The sequence below is a fragment of the Zootoca vivipara genome, chromosome 4 (assembly GCF_965207765.1).
Source record: "Zootoca vivipara chromosome 4, rZooViv2.hap1.1, whole genome shotgun sequence".
Classification (NCBI taxonomy): Eukaryota; Metazoa; Chordata; class Lepidosauria; order Squamata; family Lacertidae; genus Zootoca; species Zootoca vivipara.
In genome coordinates this window covers 79,872,032-79,897,950 of record NC_142587.1, presented here as the reverse complement: position 1 = coordinate 79,897,950, position 25,919 = coordinate 79,872,032, and the positions used below count along the sequence as shown (strand labels likewise).

Here is a 25,919-nt window from a genome sequence, read left to right as displayed (position 1 = left end):
CAATGATGGCATTTGTTTTTCGTCTTCACTCGGCTGAGAAGAAAATATTTCATTTAAAGAAATACCGTGAAGGTCACTGACTCACCTGCCCTCTCCCCCTATCTCATGGGCGGCACAATATACAGCACTTCCAAAAATTGATTTCTCAGAAAGTAGTGTGGAAGGATAAAACTGGAGTATTACTTGTTCCTGGAAAGGACTCTCTCTCTCTAGACACGAAGCTGCAGAAGCTGGTTTCTTTCTTCCTTCCATCTGATTGATTTACTGCTAAACATTTTAGGTGACTCTATTTTCTAGGTAACCGTGCATTTTGTAGGCAGCGTAGCTCAGGGCCTAAGGGTTTTGATACTTGCCATTCTCAATAGCAGTGACCTTTAAAAACAGTGGACTTGATCCTGTATGAGCTTCTGAATGCCTCCCCCCAAGGTCATGAACAAATATTTATTTCCCACTGGCTCAGGGAGTCAATGAAGTTCATCATATCCCCTGGTTTATGAAGAAGATTGGGGGGGGGAGAACTAGTTCTTTCTCTCCCCACTTTCTTTCTCTTTTAAAGAAAGGTTCTGCAAAGTTGGGTTAACTACTGTCTTTCAATGACCACCAAGTGGAAAGCACACTTTTCAAACCAGGGGGGGGAACAATAAAGTTTGGGAGAACTGCTAACATTTTGCAAGACACAGTAGGCAAACAAGAGGGAATGTTGGTAGCACATTGTAAGAAGCGCTGACTGCCAGACAGTGAGTTAAAGAGTCTCCAGGTTACAGAAATCTTAAGTTCTCATTCTTCTAAAGGTCTAGAGAACGGCCTTTACATCTGAGGCAGCAGCATCTCCTGGTTGGAAGAGTCAATCTTCTGGTCTTATTAGCAGGAATCAAACTGGAAGAGCAACAAAAATCTTGCCTCTCTTGTTCTCCAAAACATGAACTGCTGAGTGACTGGAACTCCCTCAGAGTATTAACTATGTGAAAATCGCTTCATGCCAAAGTGTTTGTTGGTTCTATTACCTTTGTGGTGCATGCTGAAAACCCAAATAAGGAGCCAGCCACAATTTCCACTGGCATACACTTATTCATCTTCCACTCATTTTCAAGCTGCATATCTGATTTTATTTATTTATTTGATTTTTGAATATTGGGTTTGTGTATGTGTCTGTTTGGCATGTGGTGGAGTGGAGGAACAGAAAAGAGCTGTGAAGTGAATATCGCTTTGCACTGCTACAAATGTTAAATGGAAGCGAGAGACAGCATGAGACAGGGGGCAGTGGCCTTCCATAGCTGCCAAGTCTCCCATTTTTCGCAGGAAACCCCTGTATTTTAAACCGTTTCCCGCTGGCAGCCCGGATTGGGAAAAATCCCGTAAATCCCCCAGATTTCCTACCTGCCAGGGAGGCTCCATTTTGGGTCCTGGCGCCGCCTGATTTCCGGTGCCCAGACATGGGTAGCGCGGCACCGGAAGTCGCTTCTGCACATGTCCAGACATGCATAGAAGCGACTTCCGGTGCCGCGCCGCTGCTGATCCCACATTTTTCAACGGGAGACTTAGCAGCTATGGGTCTCCCCCATCTGTGCTCCCCAGCAAACTGCCTCTGACAGTGGAAGGAGAACACAGGCATCGTGGCCAGTAGCCACTGGCAGCTTTATTATCCTCCATGAATTGGTTTGATCCCCTTTTAAAACCATCTGTGCTAGTGACCTTCACCACATATTGTGGTAGCAAATTCAATAGTTTTAGAAACGTGCTGTGTGAAAAAGCACTTTCCGTGGCCTACTCTGAATCTGGTGAATGAACCCTGGGTTCTAGCATTACGGGAGAGAGAGAACAACTTCTCTCTCACTGCTTTCCCCATTCCATGCATAATCTTATACAGCTCTACCTTGTTCCCTCTTGCCCCCCCCCCCGGCAAACTAGAATGAGAACGGAAGGAAATGCAAAATGTCTGACTGCTCTGCCGTAACCAAGACTATGGCTCAAGCTATTAGAGTTGTCAACGGGTAATTCATTCTTCCAAGGTCCACGGTGACACAGAGAGCTGTGAACTGAGCACATGGCAACGATCGTCAGCCAGTAGCTTTGCCACCAAGGCAACACTCACCAAGCAGACAGCAATTGGGCCAAGTTCAAGGTCTGTTTTTAGTAGATATAAAGCCCTTAACTACTTGGAACCAGCTTAACTAAGAGTTTGCTTACCCCATGCTCAATTGACTACTTCCAGCTGCAAAACTGCTGGAACAGACGCCTGCTTCTTGGGAGAAAAGCAATGACAAACCTAGACAGCATCTTAAAAAGCAGAGACATCACCTTGCCAACAAAGGTCTGTATAGTTAAAGCTATGGTTTTCCCAGTAGTGATGTATGGAAGTGAGAGCTGGACCATAAAGAAGGCTGATCGCTGAAAATTGATGCTTTTGAATTATGGTGCTGGAGGAGACTCTTGAGAGTCCCATGGACTGCAAGAAGATCAAACCTATCCATTCTTAAGGAAATCAGCCCTGAGTGCTCCCTGGAAGGACAGATCGTGAAGCTGAGGCTCCAATACTTTGGCCACCTCATGAGAAGAGAAGAATCCTTGGAAAAGACCCTGATGTTGGGAAAGATTGAGGGCACTAGGAGAAGGGGACGACAGAGGACAAGATGGTTGGACAGTGTTCTCGAAGCTACGAACATGAGTTTGACCAAACTGCGGGAGGCAGTGCAAGACAGGAGTGCCTGGCGTGCTATGGTCCATGGGGTCACGAAGAGTCGGACACGACTAAACGACTAAACAACAAGCTGCAAAACTGGAACCGTTACAAGGTGCCATATAATACTTGTTCTGCATTTGTAAGAAATCTTTTGCTCTGGCAATGCCCACACTTTGGAAATTCCAGCTGAGTGATGTCAAGTGGGCACCCTCACTGTACTCGTTTCAGTGCCTGCTATAAACATTTTTGTTTAGGCAAGCCTATTCAGATAGGTAGGAAGTTGCCATGTGTTTTAATCCGCTTCTTAGCTTATCCTTGATTTTAAATGGTTTATGTTTTTACATAGCCGTGTTTAACGGTTTATACTGATATTTTATATCAGTATAAATATCAGGTTTATACTGATATTTTATATCATAGCCGTGTTTAACGGTTTATACTGATATTTTATAGTTTTGTTCTGTTTTGTAAACAACTTTGGGGTTGTTGAGTTTCTTTATGCTGTAATTGAGTCGTTATATGCTTTTTATCAATCAATCAATTTCTCCTCCTGTCCTGCTAAAAGGGTCGCACGGACTGTCCCTTCTCCCCTGATTAAAGAATAATGCCTCTGTTTCAGTTAAAAGCTAAGAATCTGTACATTTGGAAGCTATGGTCATTTTGCTATGGGGAAAGTATCAACAAAGCCTAGATTTTAATCAAGATAGATTTGGAAATCTAATACCTTAACTCAACAAGTTTGGCAGGGGCAATATTATTAGTCAAAGCAACGGAGGTGGCCAGAGGTCCGTCTCATTACAGAAGTCCTCTTTTCTTTCACAGCTTTCTGCAATAGACTCCTCCTGTCCTCTCCTCCCTTTATTGCTTACAGCAGGGGTGGCAACCTCCCCCCCCCCCCGAGGATTGCATTCTTTCCCAGTCACCTTCCGAGGGCCACGTGCTGTGATGGACAGGCCCAGAAGCAAAAGCGGCTGCAGCAACAAATTTTAATTTATTCACCCATCCCTCTCGAGCATCCATCTAGGCAAGCAAGGAGGAGGGGTGGGGGAGAAATTCAATTCAGTGCATATTTAAAACCGCACTTTCTGGGAAAATGTGCAAACTGAAACACAGCTCTCCTTTGAAATCTGAACCTATCTGAATTTTGCGTTGCAGTTCACCAACCAATGTTTTTCAAAAATGTATATATTGGAAGAGGGGGTTTCATAAAAATGAAGGCATTAGTGAAAATAACATGCAATAATGCAACACATTAGAGAAAACTGCTTGTCAAAATATGCGCATTAGCCAAAAATCTGCGTGTAAAAAATGAGTTTATTGGGAGAAAGCCTCACTAAATCACTAGTGAATTTTCATTAGGATTTAAAAAAAAACAAATTGCTGCAAAATGTGGAGAGCTGCATTTAAGACTGGAAAAATGAGAAACAGAGAGGAGTGGGATGGACAGATTCTTCCCTCCCTCTTAAGAGGCATTATCACAAGTTCAAGGTCACATTCCAGCCAGGCAAAAAACACTCTAGGAAGATGCAAATCAGGGTCAGTGAGGGGTGTGGCCTGGAGAGTAGGGGTGTGGCTGGGGAGAGGGTGTGGCCTAGGGAGAGATGCCTGGAAGGCCGCATTTCCCCCCAGTCCTTAGGTTTTCCCCTCCCTGATTTCTAGCTTCCTCACCCTGACTTATTAGTACCAGCTGCTTGTTAGACAATAGAAGATATTTTACAACCATTCATCACAATATAAAACATTCAGTAGTACATCTCAGGTCCTTTAACATTTCCTCTGTCTAGCAGAATCTTAAAATAATGTCTTGGTGGTATACTCACAACTACCACAATATCTGTTTCCCCCAACTTCCCCCTCGTACTGGAACAATATCTCTGAACACCAAATATATCCATCCTTCAAGTTGGCTGCAGCCTCTACTAAATTGCTTTGGCTGCCGGTGCTCTTGCTGTGTACCGTCCAGTAAAATATTGATTTCCACAGCACAAACTAGAAACAAAAATCGATATTCCCCCAAGACAGGGTTGATTGGCAACAACATAACAGAGATCAGCTTGTCAGCCCAGCCAGCAAGACAAGCATCCCTTAAAAAAAAAGTATATGGAAAGAAACAAGGGCAGAAACGGTGAGGAAAGACAAGATGCACTCAAATATACTGCAAACACCTGAAGCTAAAAACACAAACCGGAAGGATGCAACAGTCACAACTTTTTATTTCCTTTTCTTAAGATAAGTGTTTTTTTTCTATATTAACATTGCTCAATGACAGCAATATGTGTGAGAGGAAAGCAAGCAACAGCACCGCTGAACATACATATCCTTGTGGCAAACGAGATTTTCATACAACCATTTCCACTGGTAAACCAGTTTCTGAAAGCTCTGAGTCAGATGAGGAGAGCCAGATGTTGCTGGATTACAAAGCTCATCATCACTGGCTGGGGCTGATGGGAGTTGGCATTCTCCATCTGGAGGGGTACCACTGCCTATAAGTGATCAAATGGTGACTCACAGGGGAGATTCCCTCTTCAAAGCCCCACCCCAAACAATTTCTATCTAGTATGTGATGGATCCTGTCATATTTTAATGAAGACGGAGTTGAAAACCTGCCCATTAAGAGCTAAGGGAAGGTGCATGTGACAATATTACATTGCTCTTTTGAGTTATATATGCAATGCCTCAGCTATACCTGAATGTCAGAAGCTGCTCTTCCAAATGTGTAGTTTTGTGTAGTGTGGGTGTAGCTTAATGGTTTTATTATGCATTTTTTAATGTAATCTTAATAAGTAGGGCTGTATCTAATCAAGCCATCCTATTAGTTCAAGGGTTTCCTCTCCCCATGCACCCCCCACCCCAAAAAAAACTGTTCCAGAGGGTTGGGAAACCAACAAAACAGATTAGAATTGTGGGTCTGAGAGATGTGCACAGGGATGCGAGAGGGCGAGGGAGTCCTTGCGCTAATGGGACAACTTAGCCAGATACAATTACAATGATAACTGTAGTTACAGGTAGGTAGCCGTGTTGGTCTGAGTCGAAACAAAATAAAAAAATTCCTTCAGTAGCACCTTAAAGACCAACTAAGTTTTTATTTTGGTATGAGCTTTCGTGTGCATGAACACTTCTTCAGATGCCATATAACTGTGTTGCATTTTGATGTATCTTGTTATATTTTGATGCTTTGTACATGATTTGCTTTTGTAGTTCTTAGCTACTTTTTGTTTAGAGTGTATTTTTTAAATGGGTAACTTTAAAAAATTGGAATTATTATTAATAGTAGTAGTATTGGATCGTATTCAACGCTGCTCTTCCGCTTGCATAACAAACTTACGCTTGAACAACAGAGCTTCCCCCACTTCTCTCCTCTGCAGCTCTGCATGCACCCTCAAAATCTGTTCCATACAGTGGGAGAAAAACTATGGAGCAGATCTGGAGGGCACACAGGAAGAAGAGAGGAATGGAAAATCTGACAACATGAGCAGAAAGCTGCTCACACAACACTGGATGTGACTCATGATTTGGCTTTGAATTTGCATTGTATTTCTAGTATTGATTCCTTTTTGTTGAGATCTATAACCCACTTAAGAGAATTCTGTCAAAATACGAAGCGGTATATAAATTAACTAAATAATACATCAACTCTCATTGTGAGAAAGACAGCAACAGGGCAGAGGGACAGCCAATCCAGTTTCTAGAATGGAAAGTCAGTGTACAGTGTACAGGTATACAGGCCTCGGTCCTGTAGACCTGAAGGAGCGTCTCGACCCCCATCGTTCAGCCCGGACGCTGAGATTCAGCGCCGAGGGCCTTCTGGCGGTTCCCTCACTGCGAGAAGCAAAGCTACAGGGAACCAGGCAGAGGGCCTTCTCGGTAGTGGCACCCGCCCTGTGGAACACCCTCCCATCAGTGGTCAGAGAGATAAACAACTACCTGACATTTAGAAAATACCTAAAGGCAGCCCTGTTTAGAGAAGTTTTTAGTCTGTGATATTTTAATGTATGTTGGAAGCCGCCCAGAGTGGCGGGGGGGGGGGGGGAACGGACCTGGCCAGATGGGTGGGGTATGAATAGTAAATTATTATTAATTATTATTATTATTGTTTCCATCTTAAGGCTGAAATCCTGCACGCACTTACCGGCTGCATCCATACTGCAGGAGCTAATGGGATTAATACAGCCTAGCTGTGCACTGAACTATAGCAAGAGCAAATAAAATAGTCAACAGTAATGATTTAATGAAATTGCTGGAGAGTGTGAGTTAATACTAATGAAACTGCCTATCGGAATTGTTACTGTGAGGTAAGGCAGAGATTAACAGTTTTCTTTTTGAACGAAAACACATGCAAATCCCAGTTTATTTATTTTTACATAAAATGCACAGGGAAAACACCTTCTTCAGAAGGAAGAGTTTTTAAAAACCTTAACCTTGCCCTACATGCCAGACCTAACATCTGCTAAGTCTGCTATAGACCTCCAAGCCAGACCGAAGACTTAGATGATGCCTTCCTACAGAAGATTGTCAAATGTTTAAAGGGAGAGCTATAGTGGTCATGGGAGACTCGGGCCTCACTCTGATTTGCCTTCTTTATTATGCCATGTAGGCAATAAGATCAAACCTATCCAATCTTAAGGAAATCAGCCCTGAGTGCTCACTGGAAGGACAGATCCTGAAGCTGAGGCTCCAATACTTTGGCCACCTCATGAGAAGACTCCCTGGAAAAGACCCTGATGTTGGGAAAGATTGAGGGCACTAGGAGAAGGGGACGACAGAGGACAAGATGGTTGGACAGTGTTCTCGAAGCTACGAACATGAGTTTGACCAAACTGTGGGAGGCAGTGGAAGACAGGAGTGCCTGGCGTGCTCTGGTCCATGGGGTCACGAAGAGTCGGACACGATTAAACAACAACAACAACAACAACAAGGCCTATTTATGTGGTGGCGGCAATCCTGAAAGACATAGTAAAGGGATGGGGTTTCATGGAAACTTTCTCCCCCTCACAAAGATTCACTGGCAATTTTTCATCTCAGTCCTATGCATTCCTGTACAGAATAAGCATAAAAAGTCAGGTACACTGTCCTGCAGGATAACTGTACATTTCACCGCATGCATATGAGCTAGGAACCCACCGTTGATCATAGTCTCCAGCATCTATGGAAACAGAGAAGCAGAAAATGTGTGTGGAAGTTTTGCTTTCCATGAAGGAAATGGCTGAACATCTGAAGTAGCCTTCAGAATCAGCTCAGCCCACAAAGGAAGGCAAGCACCACCATGTATATTTCCTGTCTCTAATCAAGCTAAAAGAAGCGTTGCAGATGTATGTGCTGAGACTGCTTCTTAAAAAGCACTTCCAAGATGAAAATAAACTGTAGAAAATTGTAAGCAGATTTGTGGATAAAGCTAAATAATCCTACAATTTATATGATGTATAGCATTATCCTGAGCATATACAAAGGAGGAAGAGGAATTACTGAATGCATGAACTCACAGTTAGAATAATAGGATGAGGTTATGTAAAGGAAACTGCAGTCTAAATATTGCAAAAAATAAATAAAAAATATTCCCTCAAGTATGGTGAGTACCCTGTAAGCCAATCCCCCAGGGGAAGAAGTTGAGATCTGCTTACTTCAGCTATTTAAAAATTGAACAGACATGCACATACGAAGCAATTAATCACATTTCATTGAGAGGCAAGACTGTCCGCTTTATTCATTTTCCAATATATAAAATACAGGGCATATGTGTAGTTTAAAAACCCGAGAAAACTTATTTTATCATCACATTGCTGTGAGTCTGGGCTATCTTAATTACTGTGCTTAGCTCTGCCATTAGGCTTCTGCCTAAAGTGTCACCTGTTAGGGACAGGGATTTGACAAGAGACCATTAATGTTCCTTAATGATGGTGAATGCTTTCCTGATGCCCTGGAATCTCTCTCCAGGCTTTTGAAGGCAACGCTCCCCAGATAGAGGGAAGAGAGAAGCAGCTTGGAGCTTGGTTTGCAGTTTCAGTTCAAGGAAGAGGGGAGGACTAAGAGCTTCTACCTGGGGTGACTCTGCAACAATAGCTGGGAGTCTGAGGCAGGATAAGTGGTTTTGTAGCCTGCCTTTAGCGGTCTGTTGCTTTCAATGGGAACGCCATGTACACGTGCAACTGAAACTAATGTTTCAATGCCATAAACCGCAAGTGCAATCAGTCAAAGGACATTAAACCCTTCAGCAGTGCCCCTGGACTTCTCAACACATAGAGAAGTGTGCAGCACATTTTATGCCAGAGGTAATCAACTTGGTGCTCTCCAGATATTTGGGACTACAACTCCCATCAGTCCCGAATGGCCAGGTCAGCGATGGTAGGGGGAGGCTGCAGGACACAGACATAGATAAAGACTTCCTTGACATATTTCAAGAGGTGTTATCCTACATGGAAATGCAAGAGATTCCATTTCATATTTCAGAGCAAATGTTGTGCTGTGCATGAAATATTTACTTTGGCTGCCCACTCCCACCCAATTCACTTAATTTATTATCTGTTCCCTACCAGTTTCCCTGCCTTTGACATTTTTATTTTATAAAAAACAGCCCCCTGAGCCTTCCTCATAGCAATAGTCACATCACCACCACCTTGGTTAAGCCAGGGGTCGGCAGCCTGCAGCCCATGGCCTGCAAGCAGCCCACGGGGGTAGTTTAAACAGCCCATGAGCCGCCCCCAAACCAAGCTGCCCGCTCGTCGAGTCCCCGCATGCTGCGCTAAACCGACCCAGCACGGAGCGGGGACTTGCTTCTGTGGCACCAGAAACCGTGTCTGCGCAGACGCCAGAAATCACATCTCTGCAGACGCGATCTGGCCCACCGAGCAATCACCGCGGAAGTGAACCAGCCCAGGTGAGGTAAACCTCGCTGACCCCTGGGTTGGGCCATCATATATTGAATAGGATGGTGTTATCATACGCTGTCAAAGCTGGATACATGCGGACATCACGAATTAAGCAGCATTGTTCTTGTTTCAGTGACAAACACTTTCACCCCCTTTTAATGAGATCCCCCTGTCCAAAAGATGTGCTTTGACCTACCACTGTCGAAAGCATGAATGAAAATTGCTCTCTTTAGGCTCAGTCCTAATTTTACTCTGTGTTTCCCACTCCCAAAGCACAAACTTGCACAAAGAAGAAATGAATCACAGATATTGTTTTATCCTGATAAGTAAGTATTCCTTTTATTATTGTAAGACTGACCTATTTACTTTATCATTTGCATTCATTAATCACAAAATACTAGAATGCCATCCATGAGTAATACATACTAAGAAGAAAAATATCCCCCAGAACATACGACAGACCCTGCTGGATCAAACCAAAGGCCCCCGCAGTCAGAAATTCTCTTTCTCACAGGGGCCAACCAGATGTTTTAATATGGGAAGCCTGTAAGTAGGACATGAACACAATAGCACTCTCCCCATTTATATTCCCCAGCAACTGGAATTCAGGTAGCAAAGCATAGCCATTACAACTAGAAATCCCCAATCTTCCATCATTCAGCTTCATAGGACATACTTGAGTTCTAGTGTTATGAGAAGGGAAGAAAAAAGTCTCCCTATGCGCTTCCTTCCCACCATGAATAATTTTATACAGTGGTGCCTCGCTAGACGAATTTAATTCGTTCCAGGACTCAATTCGTCCTACGAAAAATTCGTCTAGCGAGTCCCGGTTTCCATAGGAATGCATTGAAACTTATTCAATGCGTTCCTATGGGCTCCGGGGGACTGCCAGCTGGCTCGAAGACTTCCAGCTGCTCCAGCGCTGCTGTATCGTGGGGGGGGGTGCTCCCCCCATGATACAGCAGCGTGCGGAGCAGCGGCAGGAAGCGTGCGGCGGCACTGATGTGGCCGATCCCAGGTCGGCCCGAGGGCGAGCGCAGCACGCGGGGTGAGCAAGAGAAAGCGTGTGGCGCTCGCCCCCCAGCCAGCCCGAATCGGCCCCCTCAGCGCCGCTGCTGCTGTGCGCTTTCTCCTGCTTGCCCTGCGCGCTGCGCTCGCCCTCAGGCCGACCTGGGATCAGCCGCATCAGCGCCACCGCCGCCAAGGCAAGCAGGAGAAAGCGGGGCATTTTGCCGCCTGCCTTCCCCAAGCCAAGGGGAAAGCAGACGGCGAAAAGCCCCCTGCAGTGCCGACAAATGCCGCCTCTGTCGGGCGAGGCGGGGGTGGGGAGAAGCGGTTCCTCCGCTTCTCCCGCCGCAGCCTGTAACACAGCTGCTTGCCTCGGCAGCCGCCACCTGAAGCCAGGCGGGGGCTGCCGAGGCAAGCAGCTGTGTTGCAGGTGTGTAGCGAGGCACCACTGTACACTTCTATCCTGTCCCCAACCATAGCTGCCAAGTTTTCCCTTTTCTCACGAGGAAGCCTATTCAGCATAAGGGAATTTCCCTTTTAAAAAAGGGATAACTTGGCAGCTATGCCCCAACTAAGCTCTAGTCCAGGCTTCCTCAACCTCGTCCCATGATCCCTAGCTAGCAGGACCAGTGGTCAGGGATGATGGGAATTGTGCTCTAGTCCTTTAAGCCAGCAGTTAGGAACCTGGGGTCCTCCATGTGTTGTTGGAGCTCGGCTCCCATCAGCCCCAGCCAGCACGGCTAACAATCAGGAAGCATGGGAGTTGTAGTCCGGCAACATCTGGGGGCCACAGTTTCCCCAGCTCTCCTAGCTATTGGGGTATAGCAGGCATCCCCAAACTTCGGCCCTCCAGATGTTTGGGACTATAATTCCCATCATCCCTGACCACTGGTCCTCTTAGCTAGGGATCATTGGAGTTGTAGGCCAAAACATCTGGAGGGCTGCAGTTTGGGGATGCCTGGGTTACAGTGTGCTAGCCCAGGGGTGGATATCCTGTGGCTCTCCAGATGTTGTGAAACTACACCTGCCTTATCCTTGGCAATTGGCCACTTGGCTGAGGCTGATGGGAGAACAGTTTCCCCATCTCTGTGATAAACCATCCAAGGCAGAGATACTGCGGAACCCTGCTTTTAGCTCAGGAAGCTGATTAACAAGAAAGAACAGAAACCCTATCTGCAGTCACTATGCTTTTCTGCTGATTCTGCAAATCTTGGAGGATGACAAGAATAATAAAGCTCAGAAATCACTAATCATAAAGCTCAAATGCAAACCCTGTAGTGTGTGTGTGTGTGTGAGAGAGAGAGAGAGAGAGAGAGACAGAGAGACAGACAGACAGACAGACAGACAGACAGACAGACAGACAGGAAGGCGTGTTGCCATCTAGAGCATAGTAAATTCAGTTTGCAAACTCACGACCACATTTTCATGCATCCCCGAAGAGAAACTTGCATGAGGAGTCGGTGAAAAAAATAAATTGTACTCAACTGAAAAGAGATCTGTTTTAGTGGCCAGTGAGGGAAAGTTTGTGCGCATTTTTGGACATACCAAGATCTGACTGCACTCCCAAGCCTTCATCCACCTTCAATTATATGCACATAAAAGCTGCCAGAATGATCTTTCCCTTATGGTTTTCAAAGTCATAAGATGAGCACTGGGCTGTCATGAATTGTCAGAGGTAGAACTACATAATAAGCATTGATAATTCAGTAGCTGATAGATGGGGGGAGGGAACGTCAGATGAGTATATACAAGAAAATGGAACACATACATAATTTTCTTTGGGACCAATTAATGTTATACAAGTTTGCATATTTTTAATAAGAAATACATTTGACATTTCCTTGTCACAGGGCAGAAAAGGGGGGATCTTTTGTAATGAACGTCAATGAGACACTTTTTGTTGTTGTGTTGGTTTTTTAAATAAATGAACACAATCTGATCTGCACCACAATACAATCATTAGGTGAATGCTAACATCAGTAACAACATGGGCATTAATATTTCAGGTATATTCCATGAGCTCATTTTGCAAACTGTATTACTGAGTTTTCTTTTGCACAGCAGCAGAAGGGGTCATGGTAAATTCTCACCCCTTGGTGTTTTCAAGAGTTCTTTCCTATCTCTTCTGCTATGTCAAAGTGGGGAACCTTTTTGGCTTCACAGGCCAAAATCTGTCAATCGCCTGACATCATAGTGACATCAGGTGATGCTGGGCTTTGAAAGGCCCATTTGTCGAGACTTCAAAGTGCAGTGTAGGGCCGTTTGAAAGCCCTTTGCAAGCTGCCCCACACTGTTCTTTAAACCTCTGAAAATTTGAGGTTCAAAAGAGTGGAGCAGGGCTGTCCACTTTCAAATAGTCAACACCGCTCTTTGACCCTCTAGTTTTTGGAGGTTCAGACAGAAGCTATATCAGGTGTAGGGGTGAGTGTGCTTTCCCCCAAATCAGCTGGTGGGCCAAATGGAGTAGCCTAGCGGGTCAAGTTTGGCCCACAAGCCAGAGGTTTCCAACTCCTGTGCTACATCACTGAACTATTTATGAGCATTGCATAAAAAAAAAAAATTAAAAAAATAGCCCCAGGATAGATATTCAGCAGCAGCCAACACACCATCACCTACAGGAGTTATACAAGACCTGGCTACAGCTCAATGGAAGTGCTCATGCTTGGCATGTACAAAATCCCCAGCTTCAATTCCTGGCCTCGCCTGCAAAAAGGTAGCAGGTGATATGAAAGAAAGCTGCTTGATGCCCTAGAGAGCTGATGCCAGCCAGAGTAAGCACTACTGAGCTGAATGGGGAAATAGCCTAGCTTGGTATAAAACAACTTCCTATATTCCTATTGTGGGACTGTGTGCACTTATCAGTTGCATGAACAGCCGCAACCACATGAGCCACCTGAAATGGCAAAGTCCAGGCACATGTTGACTACTACTACATCTGATGCTTCTGAAAATGATGCCGCCAACACTGTGATATCTGTGGTCTGTAATGCCACAACCATATTTTGTCTCCCTGTCTGCTAACTCGCTCTTCCTTCCAAGGCAAACTTTCTCTACAGGATATTACATAGAATTAACAAAATAAAAAACATTTTTCCAGTAGCACCTTAGAGACCAACTAAGTTTGTCTCTAAGTGTTTGCATGCACACTTCTTCAGATACCATCTGAAGCTCATACCAATGACAAACTTAGTTGGTCTCTAAGGTGCTACTGGGAGGGGGGGAATTGTGTTGGCTATGCCAGAGCAACACGGCTACCTACCTGTAACATAGAATTAAGTTGGAGTTCTAAGATGTGCCAAAAGATCACTATGCAAAAAAAGACCAGAGGTGTATCACCAGATGCAGCTTACCAAGTGGGCCGGAGCCAATTTGGCGCTCCTGTTGGGAGTGCTTACACTGCGTCAACCTCCCTGCTGCCTTGCCCTTCCTCCCCTCCCTCCCAGAAGGCAACAGCAATCCGCCTGCCAGGAAGCTAGCACAGCAGCTCTTGTGGGATATCACCTGCTTTCTTCTACCAACACCAAACACATAATGACCTCAGGTGCTTTTGTGAAGGCAAATGCTGGCATAGCAACACCAATGGCTGATCCTGGATCAGCGCTGGGTCCCAGGATTGCCTGGCTACCATTACCTGGCGCCATTTGACAGCTTTTCTGGATGCCGTCCTAGTCAGAAGAAGCAACAGGAGGAAAAGCCTTCCTTGTTGCTTTGGGGGACACATAGTTGAGCTCTGCCTTGGCAGTTAATTGTAGCAGGGGTGCTACATACAAGATATGGAGAGAGCAAGTGCGAAGCATCCAAGCCACAAAACCACAAAGGTTATTTAACTTAATGACTAAGTAAAGCTAATCAAGAAATAGTAATTGTATATTGGCATTGAAAGGAAGCAGGAGCAGGTGACCAGCACATTTGATGGGCTTGCCCTTATAATTCAGAACTTTTGGCAGAAGCTGGCAAAACAATGGTAAGAGCTACAGCAAAGATAGGAAACTTGTATCTCTCCAGATGTTGCTGACCTACAACTCTAATTGCCCAACCAACATGGCCAATTGTCACAGATGATGGGAGTTGTAGTGCAACAAAATCTGCAGGACCACAGGTTAGTTACCCGTGCCCTATAGCATATTGTCTTTCATCTAAGTCACTAAAATTCTTTCTGGGATATTTCTCAGATGTATTGTTAAACACTTCATGTCAAGTTTTAGTCCTTTTTATGTTACTCCCCAAATCGTACGGGGCTTTACTCCCTTGTAAAAACAAACAACCCCATCCTGTATCCACTTTCCACCTGCGTTATTATTACCCCATAGATTTGTTTATTCTAAATTTTAATTCTACGTTGGACTGGGGACACAAAAGGTCAGGGAAGTAAAAGTGATCTCATTTGCTGTTACGAAGAAGTCTGTTTAGGTTCAACCATCTTAAAACAAATGGAGTAACCTTACTCAAGACTGAACCAAGGACTCAAGAAAACCTCTGCAAGTTAGCAACAAATCCTGTTTTAGGTTTCTGTCAGTGAGGGTTGGTTTTATTTTATTTTTTTGCAGTGAGGTATAAACAAAGGTATTAACCCCTTGATTATCTCCCATGTTGAAAATGCATTTTGGTGAAGTCGTTATGTTCCATGCGTTTTCCGCAATGTTTTGAGTCTAGGAACCTTTAAACTCTTGAGTCATGCCCCACTTCCTTCAGACATTGTCAGTCTTTGTGGGGCTAGATCAAAGGCCCATGCAGTCAAACCAATTCCCATTTCCAATGCCTTTCTTTAAGCTGACCTTAGTCATATGACTGACAGGGTGGGTGATTGCCTATAATCCTCCTCCACTGCCAAGAATTTGCCGATCTTACTCTTCTCCTCTCCCACTATCTCTGGTGACCAAAAGGCACAGTACTTTTAATTATTAGTACATTTAAAAAACTAAAAAACAAACACCCCCAAAGAACAATGTGGAAAAATACAATAAAATGTAGACCCAAAGAGGAAGGAAAGTGATGTAATTTCATAGGTTTAAAAGGGGAAATAAAAATAAGTGGAGCAGAGCCCCCAGGGAGAAGGAGGAATGCCTTTATAGCCCATAAGGCTTTACAGAAACGTTCCTTTTGCTTGCCAGGTGCTTGATACTAAAGAAAAGAAAACATTTTTCATCCCACTCCGGGCTGTTTTAATCGGACTGTGTGTGTCAAATAAGGCACTGCATTTTAAAACTTCACAGGAAGAAAGTTAAAACGTAATTGGCGCAGAGGAAAGGAAATTTCAAATTAAATAGTGCAGACATTAATGGGGTGGGAATGGAGGGGAAGGTGCAATTGGGATAGAACTTTGTTTTTCAACCTGATGATATGCTATTTCACCAAATCTAGAAGGACTTTGGCTCACAATTCTCAATTTGAAGTAGCATGAATCCATAGGATTTAATGTCGCATAAATTCAGAGTCAGCTTTTCATTTCCACAGGGGCATTTCATACACATTTGCCATTCAACGTCATTTTAAAATATACTTTAGGAAAAAAAGATATATGGTATATTCATTTGCTAGGCCTTAGACATAAAGCACCGTTGAAGCTGGATCTCAGGAGAAATCTCTTAAAATGAAACTGCAGTAAATTTGGGTCTGTTTAAGAGAAAGAGAGAGGCCCATAACAAGATAAACTGATCCGTTTGCCCATTGTCTCCATCAACAGGATTACCTCAAAATGAATGGGGAGCAGGTGAGGGTTAGCAAAAGGTTAACAAAGCAGAGTTTACATTCTAGCCCTGCTTTTGTCAACCTGGTGTCCTCCAGATGTTTTAGCCTACAACTCCCAGCAAAGCCACCCAAAGGCAAGGAGGCAGACGTACTATTCTGTATTGTACAGTGGTGTAGCCAAAGGTAGCCAACACGGTGCCTCCCAGATGTTGCTTTGTCACAGCCCCCCCCCCTTCAGCCCCAGCTAGCATGGTCAATGGTCAGAGGGGGTGGGAATTGTAGTTAGGGAGGAGGAAGGAATCTGGCTCAGTTCACATATCAGTTTCAATGTGAACCTACCTAATTCCCAGTTCCTGAAACAATACGCAAATTGAAAGGCGCCCATTCTTTGGAAGTTGCTCCAAATTTTGCAATGCAATTAAAACAACCAAATAATGTGCACGAAATATTAGCGGAAAGTGTGCACAAAAAGGCAAATCTCAGTTAAAATAACATACAAATGCATCGTATAGGGGAAATGGCTCGCAAAAAAGTACCTATTTAGAGAATTCTGCTCTAAAAGACTGACAAATATTCACGTGGATTCTTTAAAACAAAAAAACTGCAAACCAATGTGGATTAATACTGAAAAAATAAGAAACTGAAATTGACTGATTTGCCCATCCCGGCTGTTGTCTGCAACGTCTGAAGGAGGTCACATAGGCTATAAACAACAAGGCATGTGAACACATAAGACTATAAACTTCTTTTATAACCTGGAAGCTTAAAACTTCCAATGGAAAGATCTTGGCATTTCTTACCTGCAACAGATGACAGATTTGCACGATAGCGCTAGATCCAGGAAGGACTGCCGCACCTCAAAGGAAAGAGCGTACTTCAGCGTCTGACCATCGATAATCAAAGCGATGTCATTCTCTTTGCCCAGAGAATCACCCAGGTTTGCACAGTGCTGAGTCAGTGTAGCTCTCGTTGCCTGAGGGATGCACACAAAAGAAGGGAAGGGAGAATAACACTCCTTTCTAGAATGGACCTGAATGGCAGACATGACAGTCAGGGCCATTGCAGTGACGGCCCCACATTTGTGGAACTCCCTCCCAAGTAGTCCCATCATCATATAGTCTCGTCAATTTTAAAAGGGGCCTCTCTTATTTCAGATGGATTTCTCTCAAAGGATTTGTAATGCCGCTGGCTTGAAACTGTTTTGTTTCCGATAACAGGGGTCTTGCTGGCCTCTTTGTGGTTTTGAACTGCTGTTTTAAAATGGTTCTTGTTTTTATGCAAGTTGCCTTGTGAGGGCTTTGCCCTGAGATGTGGCCTAGGGATGTTTAAATAAAATAAGTAAAGATGCAACACATACCGGTACAGTGGTACCTCTACTTATGAATTTAATGCGTTCCAAACGCACATTTGTATGTCGAAAAAATTTGTAAGTCGAATCCCATAGGAATGCATTGGGAGAAAAAAATTGTAAGTAGGAGCAACCCTATCTAAAAATTCGTAAGTAGAAAAAAATCCTATCTAAACCACATCCAAGATGGCGGACGGAGCTCCATTCGTAAGTAGAGTTATTCGTAAGTAGAGGTACCACTGTAGTTGCTTTCATGAGCACACCATTCATTCATTCATTCATTCATTCTAAACCCTGTTTATGTGTTCTCTCAGGACACATAACACCTTTCAGGATTCAGCTTCAGTTTATTGCCCATCACCAGATCCGGCCCAGTGCCATCTACATATTGGTGGCAGTTCTCTCCAGATGGCACTCCCGGAGGCTTCATATAGATGTTAAAGAGCATGCAGGACAATATGGAACCACGGCAGAACAGGACAACTCCCAGGGTGCTGGGCAGTAGCCTCGCATAACCCCTTTCTGTAAACAGCCCTAGAGTTAGGAGCAGACCCACTGAAGCACAGGGTCCCCAACCCCTATGCCCCTGAGATGTTTCAGGATATTGTGGTGAATAGTATCAAAAGCTATCAAGGAGAACAATCAGGGTCACCCTCCCCAATCTCCATCCTGACAAACGTCATAAACCCAAAATGACCAAGGCAGTTTCACTGCCATTAGTAGGCCTGGAGCCACAACTGGATCCAAGAAATCAGTTTCCTTCAAAGCATGTCTGACACTGGACTGCCACCACCTTCTTGAGCACCTTGTCCAGAAAGGGGATATTTGCCACTGGACAGTCGCTGTTGAATGCTTCTGGGGCCTGGGAGGTCGTCTTGAGGAGGGGGTACACAACTGCCACCTTCAAGGAAGATGCTCCCCCCATTATCATTTTTTACTAATTAGGAAAATAGGATCTCACTATTTGATTCTATGAACTGCTGGCTGAAGACAAATGTTTTTTTCTATAGGCAATGGTAAACACAGTACATTATTACATTCATGCAATTTCCATTTCTTTTACAAATACGTTATCAGCACTGAGCGAGCAACTTCAAGTTAAACACACTCCTCAATGGAAAGATGCCGTAATGTCTGCTAAATATATCTGTTTATCCTTGCTTTAGAAGATCTCTTTTTATAATGCCCCAGGTTGCAGGTAATAGCTACAAAATATGAACAAGACTGGAGCAGGATTATATTTGTCAGGATTTTTTTAAAAAGGGTATTTATGTACCATTGTAATCTTGCGACTGCTTTATGGGCCCCAAATTCCTTCAGGGAGAAGTCACAACCCCCCCCCCAAAAAAAAACCATGTTGCGGATTATAGCATTTTCTATCCTCACCTCTGATTTGACAAGCAGATGTGGAAGAAGCAGTGCGTAGATAAACTACTTAACAGAGACAATACAAGTGTGGGCACTGGGCAGCTTCAGTTAAGCTAAGTGTTGTAAGGCAATGGAGGGAGTCTTGAACGAAGGCTTCAAGGGAACAGCCTTCCTTCTGCATCAACCAATGTTCTGGGCCTTTGACCAACTAACCCTGGTTTCACAGGGCAAGGGCATCCTCTAGGCCATGCATCCGCAAACCTCGGCCCTCCAGACGTTCTGGACTACAATTCCCATCTTCCCCGACCACTGGTCCTGTTAGCTAGGGATCATGGGAGTTGTGGGCCAAAACATCTGGAGGGCCGCAGTTTGGTGGTGCCTACTCTAGGCCTAAGTATTGGCCTGAGTTCAGTCAGCTGACTTTGCAGACCAATGGAGCGTCATTAGGCTCTATAACAGGGGTGCAGAATCCTTTGCAGAACCATGGGCCACACTTTTTTCTGGGCAACCTTCTTCAGGCTGTATTCCAGTGATCTGAAGCTCAACATCAAAAAAACTAAGATCATGGCCACTGGTCCCATCACCGCCTGGCAAATAGAAGGGGAAGAAATGGAGGCAGTGAGAGATTTTACTTTCTTGGGTTCCATGATCACTGCAGATGGTGACAGCAGTCACGAAATTAAAAGACGCCTGCTTCTTGGGAGAAAAGCAATGACAAACCTAGACAGCATCTTAAAAAGCAGAGACATCACCTTGCCAACAAAGGTCCGTATAGTTAAAGCTATGGTTTTCCCAGTAGTGATATATGGAAGTGAGAGCTGGACCATAAAGAAGGCTGATCACCAAAGAATTGATGCTTTTGAATTATGGTGCTGGAGGAGACTCTTGAGAGTCCCATGGACTGCAAGAAGTTCAAACCTCTCCATTCTGAAGGAAATCAGCCCTGAGTGCTCACTGGAAGGACAGATCCTGAAGCTGCGGCTCCAATACTTTGGCCACCTCATGAGAAGATAAGACTCCCTGGAGAAGACCCTGATGTTGGGAAAGATTGAGGGCACAAGAAGAAGGGGAGTACAGAGGACGAGATGGTTGGACAGTGTTCTCAAAGCTACCAACATGAGTTTGACCAAACTGCGGGAGGCAGTGGAAGACAGGAGTGCCTGCTGTGCTCTGGTCCATGGGGTCACAAAGAGTTCGACACAACTAAGCGACTAAACAACAACAACAACATTCCTGTGGTGGGTTGGGCAACAGCGGGCTGAGCAACAAATGTAGATTTTTTATTATTATTTGTACAGTAGGATATTTTTATACAGCACTATTTTTTCTAGAAAAAGAGATGCCCACCTGAGAGGTGCCACGTTCCGGCAAGTTCCAGCTGAAAAAAAAAAGCCCTGCTTTTACAGCTACTCAGACGCCCCTCTCTGGACAATGCCTCCATCCAGACAAGCATTATCAGAGTTTCAGTCTTGCAAAAACACTCAAGAGAGGGCTGGTGAGGGTGTGTGGCTTAGAAAATCCTTCCTTCTGGTCTGGCAATCTTGAGTCCCACTGGGTTATTAAACAGATTCCAATAACTGTGCCCATCTATCTGTGATTACATTCTCTGCCTCTGGCCCTTGGTTCCTGTATGCTGGATCTGGTATCTGACCGCCAATCTCTTCTCAACCACAGCTCCTGCTGTCAGGCCCAAACTCCATGGCAACCTATTCCAAGATAGGCCCCAGGTCAGAAATACGTTAAGTGTAATATCCTTCCTTAATTCTTGTTGGCACAGCTGCTTACAATGTCCTATTGTAATAACTTATTCCAGGATACCTAGCTGTTACACATCACCTTGAGCATTTCTTGGCTGGCACAGTAACAACCGGTTTCGACAATCTATTCACCAGTTTACGTGTACAAACCATTTGCTCCTTCAAAAGGTAAACGTGCATGAATACTGTCATGTTGAATTAGCATTCTCAAGGAAGCTGTATCGGTACTTTCCAGAAGCAGAGATCTCTGCATTCCTAGTGCAAGCCACTCTGAATGCTCAAACTGAAGCTCCTACTATTACTTTAAAAACAACAACGCCGCTGATTAAATAATATAATCCCCACCAGTGAGCCTAGATTATGAATGTACTAGGTAAAGGGACCCCTGACCATTAGGTCCAGTCGTGACCGACTCTGGGGTTGCGGTGCTCATCTTGTGTTATTGGCCGAGGGAGCCGGCGTACAGCTTCCAGGTCATGTGGCCAGCATGACAAAGCCACTTCTGGCAAACCAGAGCAGCACACGGAAACACCGTTTACCTTCCTGCTGTAGCGGTACCTATTTATCTACTTGCACTTTGATGTGCTTTCGAACTGCTAGGTTGGCAGGAGCTGGGACCGAGCAACGGGAGCTCACCCCGTCACGGGGATTCGAACCGGCGACCTTCTGATCGGCAAGCCCTAGGCTCTGTGCTTTAACCCACAGTGCAACCCGCGTACTAAAACATCCCAAACCAGTGTTTGCCAATCTTTTTGGCAAGTGCACCAAGGTACCAAAGTTCAAAGTAAGAAGTGTGTATGTGTGTGTGCTAGTCCAGGGAAGTATAAATTAGGGTGCTTTTGACTCTTGTTATCAGAGCATACCAAAGGAGAAAGAAGCAGTGCTAGAAAGGGCGACAAGACCGTAGGCTTGACTCTGTGCCACAGGCATGTCTGCTCCTGTCCAGAAGCACCAGGGGAAGCTTTGTATGCAGAAGGTCCCGGGTTCAATCCCAAGAATCTCCAGGTAGAGTGGGAGATAACCTGCCTTGAAATCCTAGAGAGCTGCTGTTCGTCAATGTAAACCATAGTGAACTAGATGGACTAACAGTCCAGCTCAGCATAAGGCAGCTTCCTATTTTACACCTGCTGCCTGCGTCACCCAAGGCACCTACCTATGCCTCAGGTTCACTAATTAGGGCTCAATTTTCTCCCCTTAAAAATGATTAATGTAAGTGTTATTTCATCCCTACTTCCTTAGTTCTTTCCCCATATGGCATGATACAGTCAAAGTCATGCACTTTTGAGGACTGAGGATTCCAATAAGAGAGCAAAGAGCATGTCTGATTAGCTGCCACTGAAATCGACAGCATTTAGAAGTGGTTAACTTTGGTGGACAGAATTTTGATACATCCCATAGGGGCTTCCTTTTAATTAAGCATGCACAGGATCAAGTAGTCAATGGAGAAGAAGACATGGAAGGATGTTTACGCATCTACCACATGGAACATTTTAGCATTAACTAGGGTCTGAATATTTTTGAAACTTCATTCCCTAGTTCCTTTAGTTGAAGTTCTTTATCAACTTTGATCCCAACAGTGGCTATTACCTAAGAAGTTAAGAAAGTGATGCTTCGCTTTTTTATGCCTTTTCCCTCATCTGTTGATGATTGTGGTTTATTTAGGAGAAAGCGCAAAACTAGCTTGAGTCCTAAAATCAAAATACTACACAAACAAACGCCTAAAATTATTGCCCCAGGCACGCAGGAGATTATCATGTGGGATTTTTGGTACCTTCCAGTTCCCAGCAACAGGAAAGGGCCTCAAGTGTCAATTTCCCAGATTTTCCTGAAATATTTCACAAATCCCTTTACAGGGAGGGAGAGAAAACCCATGTTTTTCCAGCAGAAACCATTTCCCCTCATCTTCTCCCTTCTTCTCTATACTGTTCCCAATACACTGTTCCCACACAGTTTGCCAGCCTATTAAGCCTGTGCCGAAAACACTTAGTGTTAGAAGTATTTTATATCCTAAAAGGGAAATGGCTTTGTTTCATGCATCATATAGAAGAACTCCATTTTTTCCTAATCCGCTACTGGCCCCCACAGCATTACATTCTCAAGCTTCCTAACACTTCCTAACAGTACAAGACAAGAAGCGTCCCTAACAGCAGCCTAATCTGACCCGCCCTGTCATTGTTAGCAGCAAAATAAAGCACCCTTGTTACACCCTTGTTACATCTTCAGCTTGGATCAGTTCCAGATTTTAAGGAATAGGAGGATCGAGAAAGAGAAAGAGGGTTGGAATAGAAGGGGCCTGCGTAGTTTTGGCTCAGCTGGAGTCTGCCTCTGGGTTCCCACATTCCCCAAGTGTGGCCAAGGCCCATCTGAGAAATAACAGCCTGTGAGGTCACTCTGAGAAAGAAGATTGGATGACAGATGCTAAATATGTGTCTGATATCTGCCCCACACCTTTTTGCAGGCCATTCACCTTACCAAAAGGGAGGGGGTATTTATCTGGTGACTGGGAGCGGCCGCTGAGACCACATAACACTGGTCTTGAAAGACCTACATTAGCTCCCAGTATGTTTCCGAGCACAATTCAAAGTGTTTTGGTGCTGACCTTTAAAGCCCTAAACGGCCTCAGTCCAGTATACCTGAAGGAGCGCCTCCACCCCCATCGTTCTGCCCAGACACTGAGGTCCAGCGCCAAGGGCCTTCTGGCGGTTCCCTCGCTGCGAGAAGCCAAGTTACAGGGAACCAGGCAGAGGGCCTTCTTGGTAGTGGCACCCGCCCTGTGTAACACCCTCCCATCAGATGTCAAAGAGAACAACATCTACCAGTCTTTTAGAAGACATCTGAAGGCAGCCCTATTTAGGGAGGCTTTTAATGTTTAATAGATTACTGTATTTTAATTTTCTGTTGGAAGCTGCCCAGAGTGGCTGGGGAGGCCCAGCCAGATGGGCAGGGTATAAATAATTTATTATTATTATTATTATTATTATTATTATTATTATTATTATTATTAGATAGGCATATGTCAAATGGGACAGCCTAAGCACCTCTGCTTTTATTACTTTTTAATAAAAATAAAAAGCCTTCATGCTGCAGCCATCCAACAGCAAGAAAGGAGAAAGGATGGTTGCCCATAGGGGCATTCAAGTCAGGATTCCCCATGGAATGACAGTAAGAACATGAGAAGGTCAATGACCTATCCAGTTCAGCATCCTCTTCCCACAGTGGCCAACTAGATGCCTGTGAGAAAACTGCAAGCGGGACCCAAGCACAACAGCACTCTCCCCTCTGTAATCTCCAGCAACTGGTATTCAGAAACTTTTCGGCCTCTGACTGTAGCTATAGTATGTAATATTTCAGATATTTGGTGGAATGGATTTCAAGGAGAAGGAGAGAAAACTCTCATGGCATTCTTCTAGACTCTTCGCTATTGCTGGCTGCCATTTTTAATTTCTTGGAGCAGTGTTCTTCAATGTTGGGTTAAAGGGCCATAGTTCATTGGTAGAATATCTGCTTCATACGTGGAAAGTCCAAGACCCAATCTCTAGGTAGGGCTGAAACCCTTGAGCACTGCATCCAATTAGTGTAGATTGGGGGGGGGGGAGGGGAGATAGATAGATAGATAATTTATTACGGTCAGAGACCACATATAAAACACACTTGGGGGTACAATCCCAAAAGGAACACAAACATTTTAAACACTGAACAACATTAAATTTAAAATTTATAAATGTGATAAGCGTATAGACACTAAAAACTTTGAGATAAGCTACCGCAGAGACATGACCCAGAATCACCCGAGGGACCGAGTTTGGGGGGTTTTCTTGACAAACAGGTTTGGATCGGGGGATGGTCTGCGTCTACAGATCTGTATGCAGAATCTGGCAAGCATCCGGGTCGTCTTTTGATCTTTGCCTAACAGGAGAAGATCAAATTTTTGCTTTTTCGGGAGGTCGGCAAGCCTCACCAGCAGGGGATCAATGGTTTCACTACGTGCCTCTTCATAAAAGGGACATCTAAAATATAAGTGCTCTGGGCTTACTATCTCCCCCCCCCCTATGAACAGGCGCAAATTCTCTGAGCATATGGGACTTTTAAAAAGGATCTTTCCAGGACCGGCGAGGGCAAAGCCGAGCTTCGGGAGGGGGGGGAGATTCAGCCTGCGGGGGTCAAATGCAGCCCTCCATTTGGCCCAGGAACTCTCTACAGGTCACAACCCTTCTCCCTAGTCCACACCCCTTTACTGCCCCCCCTTTTGTGCACTGGTCCTTTTTTGCAGTTTTACCCCTGCACACACACACCTCCCCATGAGACTTTAAATGTCCCAGGACTAATGCTGACTTAAAGGATAAGCAAGATTTCCAGCTAAGGATCAAGTAAGCCAAATGCACAACACTTGGTCGAACACTTCTATAGGAATACACACAATACCTTGGTGGAAATAAGATCATGTTTAAGTGACAGAAACTGAGCGTGAACTTGATTCCCTCCCTCTGCTATTAGGATGGAAGTAAACAGTAGTAAAGACTTTGCCTTCCCACCCCCTGCCCCCCCCCAAAAGAGGTTAACTGGCAACCCACTATGTAGTTATTAGTTCAATGTTAACAAAGGGGTGTATGTTTAAGAAAGCTTCGAAAGCGTGAGCCAGTTAATCTGTTTCCAGCATGTTTATTTTCATTCTCAGGACACAGCTGGGCAAGACGTAGTGTTTTGTCCAGTCAGCTGCTGGAAGTGCTCCTTTAGAAGAGTTTTCAGGTGTTTTCTGCCATACTGGGGAAAGCATTTAGGCTAACTAAAAGCATGCCGCCTGGCTTGCCCTCAGGTTTCAAACTCATTTCTGCAATGATGAGTTTCACAACAAAGGGATGTCCTCATCACAGGGTTTGCTTCTACATACAGGTAGGTAGCCGTGTTGGTCTGCCGTAGTCGAAACAAAATAAAAACAATAGAAATAACCCCAGAACTGGCTTTACTAAACACCTTCCAAGACAACAATGCCCCCTTACACTACAAAGAACTCATAACCCACTTACTCTCAGCAGCCAGAAACACCATAACCAGACACTGGAAAGATCTGTCAGGAGTAAGCATGGACCAATGGTACCAAATAGTATGGGAAACAGCCTTACTAGAAAAATTAACCAATAAACTAAAACTGACACGGGGACAAAGTGAAGAAGACGGCTTCACCCCGGTATGGCTCCCTTTCATCACAT

The 25,919-nt window shown here is 44.6% G+C and overlaps 1 protein-coding gene across 9 annotated transcripts in view; it reads right to left on the bottom strand.

The window, feature by feature from the left end:
• ATP8A2 (ATPase phospholipid transporting 8A2) overlaps positions 1–25,919 on the bottom strand; it is a 325,668-nt gene that overhangs the window by 172,644 nt on the left and 127,105 nt on the right. For all 9 annotated transcript variants that reach the window (XM_060273823.2, XM_060273822.2, XM_088668267.1 and 6 more), the window contains one exon: positions 17,040–17,212. In XM_060273823.2, the coding sequence (XP_060129806.1) occupies positions 17,040–17,212 (173 nt within the window). The remainder of the gene's footprint in view (positions 1–17,039; positions 17,213–25,919) is intronic.